Genomic DNA, 10,536 nt, shown 5'->3' with positions numbered 1-10,536 from the left:
AGACCCTGTTAAATTCTGTTCTCTGGTTCTCCAGAGCCATGAGACATGGCACAAACCTTTGGAAGCCAGCCCAAGGGATTCAGGGAAGCATCAGTGGTGTTTCAGACATGTAGTTCTTCAAACAACCCACCCCTAGAATCCCAAACCAGCATTAGCAATATGGGTATTGTGCACCTCAGGAGTGAACAGCCAACCCATGAGAGCTCTGCCAAGTAGAAGCCTGTTCCTATGTGCCACACAGCAGCTCTGGGCCAATCTCCACCTCTCCGACCTGCTCTGGTCATTTGGGATGCAGGGAAAACCCTCTCTTGATGCCCAAAGCCCTCCATCAGCGCGATCATAAGGAGCATCGTGATGTGGGGCTGCCCAGAGCACAGGCTCACCATTTGAGAAACAAGACTGGGACCAGAAGCTGCGCCCGGGATCGTAGCTACTCCTTTATTATAAATCATGCCGTTACGTCGCTCCTCCTCAGAGTTAGTATGTTAAACATTTTTCATTATATATATATCTATATAAAAAGGTGAAAACACCCCCTCCCCTCACCAACATGTCAGAACGGAGCATGGCACCAGGAAGGAAGACAAAGGAAGGCCCACTCGACAGCCGAACAGGGTTTGCTGAGCACCAGAGAAGCTGCGATGGGCTGACGAGTGGGTGAAGATACAGATGGTAGAGTAACACAGGGGGACTGGCCGGGTGGAGAGGTTTGCCGTGGGGAAGAAGGGTTGTCCACCTCCCCACACCGTAGGGATGACCCCCCAGGGGAACAGAACATGGCTTTGGACAAGACTTCCCCTCTTTGTGATGCAGAAAGGCCTGAAAATAGTAACAATAATGATAACAAAAAGCATATGCTTTGTCGATTTGAAACTGAAGTGTCCTCCACAGGCTGTGGTGGCCCATGGAGAAGACATGTGTTGGCCCAGATTTGGCCAGGAGATGACCTGGAGGAATTCCAAGCCTGCTCTTTTGCCATCACTGGAGGTCTCCTGGGGGCAGAGGAGCGGGTGGCACTGGGACCAGCACCCCAAGGCCACAGCAGTGTGTGGCGAGGCTGCCTTTGGAGGCAAAGCACCTTTTGGAGGCAAAGCACCTTTGGAAGTAAAGCACCTCTGGAGGCAAAGCAGCCATGGAGGCTGTGGCGTTCACTGGGGACAGACTGACAGGCAGACTGGTCCTGAGTCACAGCTCAGCAATGGGGACACTGTGACCAAGACAGTTCTTGTCCTGCATCCTCCTTTGCTCTGCTTCCTGCAGCCCAGCATGTCCTTGATGCCATTAAGTGACTGCAACCCCAAGCACGCCTTGGCCCTCACCTCAGCTCAGGCTTTGAGGTGTTTCTGCAATAAAAAATGGTCATAATAGTGACAAGGGCTTTAAGGGAAACCATGGGGACACCCCAATCCAGGTAGGTTGTTATGAGAGTTTGAATAACCCCCTCTCCCAGTTAAACTGGTGTCACCACTCTGCTCACTGAGTGACCTGCTCTCTGTCCCCTGCTGCATGTCCCAAGGTGACAGGATGCAAACTAAGGAAACCAAAGTGCTCCAACCCCACTCCCCACCACAGCTCATCTTCATCCATCGCCCAGAAGCCACAAGCCACGCTTGTCACCTGTGGCATCCCAAACCTCCTCCTTGTCTCCCCTGGGATTCCCGAGGGACAGGCAGCAGCCTCTCTGGGGATGCTCCACTGCAGACCACATGCCCTGCGATGCCCTCGGGACATGGGCACGGAAGAGGACGAGGCAGGAGCGGGGTGAGTGGTGCCTTTTGGGTGGCTGCAGGACCTGGGTCTGCTACTAATAAATAACAAGTCAGAATTTCAAGTAACGTCCTCGCTGCTGCGCTGGACCCAGCTTCTCCCACCGCCCATCGGCTGGCTCCTGTCGCACTGGTGGCTGGCAGTGGTTTAACTGGGAACCTGCCATTGGGAAGCTCAGGGGCGAAGGGTGCGTGTCTTTTGGGGACGGGTTTGGGTGACGCCGGCTCCCACTGGAAGCACGACCAGTGTCTGTGTTGGACCCAGGGGAGGTTCCCGGGGCGGAGAGGAAGGGCACGGCTTGGTGGCCCTCCGGCAGAGCTTTTGCCTTCCAGTTTTCCCACGGGGGTCACGCTGTGTCCCTAGTGCCCCTGGCATGTTTTACAGCACATCTGTCGGAAGTAGGTCCGGCTGCAGAACTTGAACTTCAGGACGAGCGGGCAGTAGGCCACCTTGTTCACATCCTTGCACTCTGGATGGGTGACAGGGGGAAAAAGAGTTACAATTACCCTGAGGGTGAGAAATCCCCAGGGGAGACATACACCCAGTGCTAAGCAAGATTTTGCACCCCAAAGCCCAGTTCCTGGGGGCTTTTTGCCAGGATGGAGCAAGCTGCCATGCTGAAGAAGCTACTGAGAACCCCACTACTGAAAGCTTCTCCTTGCCAAGGTGCAGCTACTCCGTTTAGCAGGGTCACAGCAGGCCAGTTTGGCGTGGGACCAGAAGGGACAGCGTCAGGTCTCCCCTTGAGAGCCTTACTCCACAGCACAGCACCTAGAGCCCAACGTGGGCTGTGTGGACTCCGATGTCCTTGTACCACGTAGCCCCCGGGGCCAGCCCCGGCTCCCCATCTCCCTCACCTTCAGGGTTGTCTGTAGGTCCCGATTCACACTTGGTCTCGCACTGCTGCATGCCGGGAGGCTGCAGGGTCTCCACGCAGTCGCTGGACGGCTGCCCAGTATGAGCCAGGCACTGGACGGATCTTCTTTGCTGGCCAAGGCCACACTGTGCAGAGCACTGCCAGGAAACAGCACAGCACGGAGCTGCAGCAGCCACCACGGCTCTACTAACCCGGGGGGAGAGGGCACAGCCAGGTCTTAGAGGTGCAAAGGGTGCTGGATGCAGCCGTCCCTTCCCTCACCGGCACAGCTGAGCAGTGGCCCCACGCCCCGAAAAGCTTGGTTCAAACCTCCAGGACTCAGTGAGGGTCAAACCATTTGGCCCTAAATCACCTGCACCCCGATGTCACCCTGAGGCTCGAGGGGTGTTAGAGGAAGAGGGGACTGCCAGTGTCAATGGGCTGGGCTGTAGCAGCAGCCCCACCTCTGCAGCCCATCACTCCCAATGCACTGCTCCCCATCCCCACTGCCCTGCTGCCCCCCAGATACCTGTGGGGTCCCTTCAATGATTTCTGTGGGTCCCTGCCAGGCCTGGGAGACTCCTGGGGAGACTCCTGATGGGTGGCACTTGGGCCACCATCACCGTGGCCTTCCTGAGCTAAGGAGGGGCAAAGAACACCACCACGGAGTCCTGCTGGCCCCCAGACAGTTGTGGTGGCCACATCAGGTGCTGCTGGCAGGTAAAAGCCTCATGGGCACTAGGATTTGAATGGCTGGGAAGGCAGAGTCTTCTCCTTCAATAACCCCATGGAAGGATTGTCCCTACCTCTCCCCACTCGCCAGTGACCCAGCGCGGAGGTGGGCAGCGCCGCAGGTTGCACCTCATGCTGGTCGGGGGCTTGGAGCCTTCGTGGCACTGGGATGGGGGCAGAGTTGCGCTGTGGTCACCACTCTTGCAGAGGACAATGCGGTGGCGGAAACCTGGCCCACAGCTTGGGGTGCACTGCAAAGAGAGGACACACGGGGTCAGGATCACAGAACCATAGAATCCCAGCCTGGTTTGGGTTGGAAGGGACCTTAAAGCTCATCCTGTTCCAACCCCCTGCCACGGGCAGGGACACCTTCCACTAGAGCAGGTTGCTCCAAGCCCCTGTGTCCAACCTGGCCTTGAACACTGCCAGGGATGGGGCAGCCACAGCTTCTCTGGGCACCCTGTGCCAGCGCCTCAGCACCCTCACGGGGAAGAACTTCTGCCTCAGATCTCATTTGAATCTCCCTTCTGTCAGGTGAAAGCCATTCCCCTTGTCCTGTCCCTACAGGCCCTTGTCCAAAGCCCCTCTCCAGGTTTCCTGGAGCCCCTTTAGGCACTGGAGCTGCTCTAAGGTCTCCCCTTCAGGAGCCTTCTCTTCTCCAGGCTGCCCCAGCCCAGCTCTCTCAGCCTGTCTCCAGAGCAGAGCCGCTCCAGCCCTCGCAGCATCTCTGTGGCCTCCTCTGGACTTGCTCCAACAGGACATACAGCAAAGAGCAAAGAGAGGCAGCACTGGCCTTCTCTCCCAGTGCTCCCACCTTGCCTCTCTCCTGATCTTCAAGACAATTTCCCACATTACACTTTCCATGGCCAGTAGCTGTCACCAATGCTTTGGCCTAGTGATTGACACTGTCTTCCAAAGGATCAGTAGCACCATGGAGGTGAGGGCTGACACTATGTGCTCACCTCAGACCAGTCCAGGGCAACCCACTCTGGAGGGCACGTCTGGTTATTGCAAGGCTCAAGCATCTTTGGCCGTGGATGGGTGCAAGAGGCATCATCCAAGGTCTTCTCCTCAGTGGCAGAGATCTTACGCTTGCAGAAGACGCTGCGTGTGCGGACGCCTTCGTTGCAACTTCGGCTGCATTCAGACCAGTTCCCAATCACCCAGCTGGGGACAGGTACAACAGAGGATCTTGTGAGTGGCACACTGGCCCATGCTTGTCCCCATACTCCTGTACACAGCCCTATTCCTACTCCAGCCTCCCAGGCAGCTCTGGTTGAACCACAGTTCCTCACATCTCCCTTTCCCCTTCAAGAAAGGTGCAAGAACCAGCCAAGTTGGGGCGGGGACAATTTCTGAAGGACTGCACAGAGTATCTGCTCTGCACCAAAGGAGCAGATGGGGAGGGCTCCTTTCTGCAAGTAGCTCAGCAGCACAGGGAGGAGGTCACCTACAGAGACCATCCTCAGCCATCAAGCCATGTGCTCAGTGCATCTTTCACCCAGCAAGGCACGGTGTAGCCTCGTGCCTGGTGTAGCCTCGTGCACAGCGCACTGAGATGGACACAGGTTTCTGCTCCTTGTATCTCCACTGCTCCTTCCCTGCAGTGATGCACTTGGGCTGTGCAAGTTGTGCACTGTATTGTGCTCGTGATGGGCCACAGAGGGGAAAACTGCCTGTCCCCTTCCCAGCAGAGCTGCTCCAGCCAGGTAGTGTCACCCCTGGGTACTGTGGCAGGAGACTCTGACTTGAGGATGGCAGCGAGGGGGGAATTTCCTCCACACTGGCTTTTCCACCCAGGATCCCTCCAAGCCATGGTACTCACGCTGGGGGGCACGGTTCCATATTGCATGGCCGCTGCCGCTCAGGCATTTTGGCTTCAGGGCTACAGAAATGGTTGGATACAGTTGAGCCATCGGAAAGTTTCCTGCACACCACAGATTGGATTTGGCTGCCTGTCAAGACAAAGAGGTAAGGGGGAAAGAGAGGAAGGTCCTAAGGCCAGAGCTGAGCCAGACTGCAGGTACAAACCGCAGCGCTCTGCTCCCACATGGGCAATGTGACAGGGCAGCCACTTGTCACTGCACCTTGCCAAGCCTGAGCCTATTTCTCTTCATAACCGAGGCCTCCTGTGCCTATACATCTCCACAAAATAGGGATGGGGTGAGGGCTCAGCAGCCAGGGCAGGACTTGGTACAGTTTGTAGAGGATGGAGCATCAAAGTGTTCCTGAGGTCTCTCCTCCTCAAACAAACCTGTTCTACCTGTGATCTTGTGACACTTCCTGGGCAGCACTGGGGGGAACAGCTGGAAAAAGAGGTGGCAACATTTTGTGGATGCCCAGCACACAAGAGCAGGTCAGGGCCCTTAGCTTTAAACAAGGAACATTATCAAGCCTTGCTTTTGAAACTGCCTCTCTTTTACCGAATACCAGCTCAGTCAGTCACAGCCAGGTTCTCCACAGCCACAAGACGTGGTGCAAACCTTTGTGTCAGCCCCCACAGAAACCAGCCCAACGTATCCAGGGAAGCATCAGTGGTGTTTCAATTCACAGACATGTAGATCTGAAGGCCAGAGGGGCTGTTGCAATCAGCTAGCCTGTCCTGCATCGCACAGGTAAATGAATTTCAAGTATATCATGCCACCTTCCACCACCTCTACCACCTACACCTGCCAAAGAACAGCAGCCAGTTGTTTGCCCACAAGATCATAACTGATAGCAGCTTGCATGTGGCTGTGTGCAGGGTGGGAATATATAGAGACCTGAGAGCTCCTGTAGAGCAAAGCAGATGCTAAAGACCGTGTGCTGCCTCATATGGCCCAGACACAGTGCCCTGGAGTTACAGGAGTGCAGACACATGTCCCCCCCCAAGCCGGCACAGGGTCAAACCTCACCCCCAGCACACAGCACTGAGCATTTTGTCCACGGGGCGTAGTGCCAGGAATACTGGTTGGAGGCATCCCTGCCGATGGGTGCGTTGAACTTGTACCGGATCCCCTGCAGCTCTGTCCGTACGAGGACCTGCGGAGAAAGGCACCATTGGTCACTGATTGTGACCATCCTGATGGTGTCCCACAACCTCAGCACCCTCTCTAAAATCCAGGGCAGCTGAAATTTCCCCTCCTTCCCTTTCCAGTCCTTTTCAGCATTGACACAGCAGTCACCAGGGATGACAGTGGTGCAGCCATGAAGGTGACCTGAACAGAGAACCAGCTCCCATGCGCTTAAAGATTGAATCGTTCCAAAGCCTGACAGGTTAGGGAGGGAGACCTGAGAATTTAGCCCAATTTACTCCTGATTTCTGTGTCCCTTTACTCCAAACAGCAAGGACATGGGTTGATTAGCTCCAATCCCATGTAGTCATAGCAAGGTCTCTTTAGCCCAGACCAGGTGGGGGTGTGAGGGAACCACGTTACCAACCATGACAAAAAGGGTGACGTTGGTGGGTCCCAAGGCCTCCAGCGACTCAGGCTCCTCTGGGGATCTCCTGTAGTGGAATGTTGTGCCTGCGATGTCAAAGCGCCGCGGCGGGTCGATGGAGAGCTTCCCATTGATGTAATAGTCACCGCTCTCCCCTCTCAGTGCTGCGAGGACAAGAGGAACAAGGGTTGGCAGAAGGGCTGAACCCACCCAGCTTCAGCTGGGGCACTCATCTGCCAGGCCCAGAGCACTACTACAGCGGAGGGTGAATATCATCAGCCTCATTTTACACGGAGGGAATAGCTGAGGCAAATAACGGAGGTGCCTGGATCAGGGGCGCTCAGAAAGTCACTTGCAGAAGTGGGACTAATGTACCCATCACCTTGTCTCAGCCGGTCCACCACCTCTCTGTGGAAGGGTGATGCTGCGGGGAGCTCAGCCAGCTGCCCCGGGGTGCTGATGGGGACATATGGCCACCCATCATGAAGCCAGGCTCCAATCTCCCTGTGCAAACAGGGCCTGGGCTGCTGGTGCTGCTGGAGGAGGATGGTCCCCAGGAGCCTTGATGTGGTTGCTCAAGCCAGTCGCTAGAGGGGGATCGGCTCGTTCCTGCTCCCCGCTCGCGTTCCCACGCTCTCCCTGTCACCAACACCCGCTGTTGTCCACACCAGCTCTGTGTCACTCCTGCCCTGCCTGCTGGCAACGACCTCATTGCCATGACGCTCTGGCGGGGGGGAAGGATGCTTCGTGTGGTGAGGCTGGAAGATGCTCCCATGGGGTGCAGGGTCAGATCCCAGAATGGGAGGGACTGATTGCAGTGATACGAGCTTGGGCTGTGCCTCCAGTGCATCCAAATCCAGTCTGGATGGATGTATGGAGTCCTCAGTACGCGTGGACTGGGCAGGGAGGGATGTGGGCATCTCCAAACACAGCAAAGGGAGCTGGCCTGGAGGGATGATGCCAGGAGAGCCCCTCTGTGACCTCCCACAGCCAGGCAGGCTCCTGCTCCTGAAGAGCTGCTGCGGAGGCACCCGGCAGCAAGCCAGCAGTGAGCACCCTGCCCATCCCTCCGTGAACACTGTCCATCGCCTGGAGGACACAAAGAGAAGGCACGGGGAAAGAAAGAAGCCCGTTGTAAAAACGAGCCAGAGTCTGGCTGGAAAATTAAGCCCAAGGAAAATGTGAGCAGGTCTATTTTTAATCCCCAGCCCAACATGCTGGCGGAGGGGGGATGCCAGGGAGCCACAGACAGCGCCAGGAACACGGGGTGTGGGGTTTGCTCAGGGTTACGCTGCTGGACAGTGAGTGCAGGATAGAGGCACAGCCACAAGACAGGGGCTGCAAGGGCCTGGGACATGCTGGGACATGCTGCCCTGCCAGCAGGTCCTGCTGCCTTCCTCTGCCCCAAACCCCAGAATGGGACCCCCAATCCCATCCTCTAATGCAGTGGGAGTTTTTCCTTGCTGGGCCTTTCCCACCCCTTATTAGAACACTGGGAAATGGCAGGACCAAGGAGTGTCTGGCTGGGATTTCATCATCCCCCAGCCCCAGCTCACCTAGGTAGTTGATGGAGAGGTTCAGCTCCCGGATGTCGATGTGGACAGAGCCCTTGGGAATCTGGATCACCTCCTCGTAACCTGTGAGACAACCCGGGGCCAGTGAGCAGTGATGCTCAGCCTCCGAGCCCGGCGTCAACCCTGCCCTGGGTGGGATGGGAGTGTGAAGCCCCCCTGTGACCCATGGGTTAAACATTAAACATGGTGCTGGCAGTGCAGAGGGGCTTGTTCAGCCACCTACTGCCATTGAAAAGAAAAAGCATCATGGCCCACCAAGACAGTGGTTTTCTTGCTTTGCAGTGCAGGCTCTTGTGATGGGACTGGCCGTGCCGGGGAAGTGCTGTGGTGCTGGGATCTCCATGGGCATCTCCACAGCCTGCCTTGAGGGCAGCGTGAGCTGGGGAGGAGGGAAGGAACTTGGTGCTCTGTGTTAGGAACTTGGGTGCCAGCAGTGTTTGGGGCATGGCTTGGTTGGTGGTTTGCTCCCTGCTTGCAGCCTGGTCCTATCCTTTGGGGTGTTTCTCTGGGACATGTCCCTGCCTGTCCTGCACGTCCCCAGGAGCTGGTGAAGTTGAAGAGGGACTCAAGGGTGGGTGACACCGGCTGCACTGGCCAGGCCGCTTGCTCCCTACCTCCCTCTGGCAGGGACTGGTTGAAGACACCCTCAATGGTCTCACAGGAGCTGCCGTCTCCACCACACACACGACACTTGTCCTCCTTTGAGTCAGAGCCCAGGACACGGTCGCAGCCCACATGCTGGAGGAAGGAGCAGCAGGGAATTAGCCATTCTGATGAGGGCAGCCTTGTCCTCCCCAGAGCTGGCCTGCAGCATCCCAGGGAGCCCATCCCTGGGCTCCACCTCAATCCCCTCTGTTGCACTGTATGCCAGACAGTGCTCAGCAGCATCTCCTCTGCTCAACCCCATCTTTCTGTCTCCGCTTTCCAGGGACAGCCCTGGGGGGTCTCTCTCCAAGGCTGGGGTGGAGGGACAAGCAGGAATCCTGTGGCTGTGGGATAAGGCAGAGGTGAGGGTGCCTGTGTTGAGCTGGTGGAGCTGCAGCAGCCCAAGGAGAGCCGTGCCCGGGCAGCACCAGCATTGCAGTAGTGAGCCCATGTGATGCCTCCAGCTCTGCCCTGCTGCCACAGCACGTGGGTTAGCATGTGTGCCACCAGCACGGCTGTGGCTACCTCTGGCGCAATCCCCCTTTAGTTCCACAGTATATTCAGCCCCGTAGAGGCAGAAAGATCCCAGAGACTCAGGAAGGGAGACAGACAGAGCCAGAGAGGGAGCCTGTCTGCCTGCCTGCTGACCAACATTCACCACTCCCACAGTGCTTTCCTATAATTAAACTTTTATAGCCTTCCAGATCCCATTTCAAGGGAAATAGCAAGTGCCTGGGGCTACATGGGCTGTAAATGCAGGGACTCATCACTAATACAGGCCAATGTGACACCCAGTGCATGGAAAGGGGGTGGGCACAAGAGCAGTGGTGGACGTGCTCCTGCTCCCATGGGTGATCTGGGTGCTTGGGCAAAGGGATGCCCACGCCTGTGCAGGCAGGGGGAGGGCAGCACTCTCCTGCCTGAGGGTCTGCTCTTGCCTCCCCATCCCGAGTGTGTCCCAGCACCTTGCACTCCCCGTTGACACAGATGTCGTTGGAGTCCTGCCGGCACGGTGTCCCATCCACCACGGCCGCCGCTCGCTCTGTGTAGAAGTTGAAACCCTCGGCCAGGCAGTTGAGAGAACAGGCTTTAACACCCCCTGGGAAAGAAGCAGAGGTTCAAATGATGCCCCTAAGGAGAGAGAGGAAAGATGTGGAGAGCCAGACCTGGATAAGGGCTCCGGGTGCCCAGGAGGATGGCCCTGCTGAGTGGAGGGACCCACAGAGGGACCCAGGAACCGTCCTTCTTGATCAGCACCAAGTCAAGACCCTTGAACCGCACACAGACACATGGTGAGACACTGATCCTTCTGTACAGGCTGGGAAACACAGGATGTATGTGAAAGGGAAGGAAACAAACTGACTTGGTTTTATCTGGTGTTGGCCACTCCTGGGTCTCCTGGCACTTTACAAGGGCTGTCGACACCCTCGTGCCCATTTCACAGACAGGGAAACTGAAGCAGCAGCTCTTCAGCAACTTGCCCAAGGTTCTTCAGTTACTAGACCAGAGCAACCACTTCTTTCTGCTTAAGGCTGGTGCTTC

At 56.8% G+C, this 10,536-nt stretch overlaps 1 protein-coding gene across 1 annotated transcript in view; it reads right to left on the bottom strand.

The window, feature by feature from the left end:
• Nucleotides 1-413: 413 nt before the first annotated feature.
• The window catches only part of ADAMTS10 (ADAM metallopeptidase with thrombospondin type 1 motif 10), a 58,058-nt gene continuing 47,935 nt past the window's right edge, over nt 414-10,536 (bottom strand). The window contains exons 16-25 of the mRNA XM_030509584.1: nt 9,960-10,093; nt 8,964-9,087; nt 8,332-8,412; nt 6,776-6,939; nt 6,250-6,376; nt 5,181-5,310; nt 4,318-4,522; nt 3,430-3,606; nt 2,625-2,781; nt 414-2,236 (exon numbers count right to left, since the gene is read on the bottom strand). Coding sequence (XP_030365444.1) covers nt 2,127-2,236; nt 2,625-2,781; nt 3,430-3,606; nt 4,318-4,522; nt 5,181-5,310; nt 6,250-6,376; nt 6,776-6,939; nt 8,332-8,412; nt 8,964-9,087; nt 9,960-10,093 — 1,409 coding nt within the window. The 3' untranslated portion in view covers nt 414-2,126. The remainder of the gene's footprint in view (nt 2,237-2,624; nt 2,782-3,429; nt 3,607-4,317; nt 4,523-5,180; nt 5,311-6,249; nt 6,377-6,775; nt 6,940-8,331; nt 8,413-8,963; nt 9,088-9,959; nt 10,094-10,536) is intronic.

The sequence above is a fragment of the Strigops habroptila genome, chromosome 20, assembly GCF_004027225.2.
Source record: "Strigops habroptila isolate Jane chromosome 20, bStrHab1.2.pri, whole genome shotgun sequence".
NCBI lineage: Eukaryota > Metazoa > Chordata > Aves > Psittaciformes > Psittacidae > Strigops > Strigops habroptila.
Note: the sequence above shows the minus strand (reverse complement) of the source record. Positions and strands in the feature narration are given on the sequence as shown.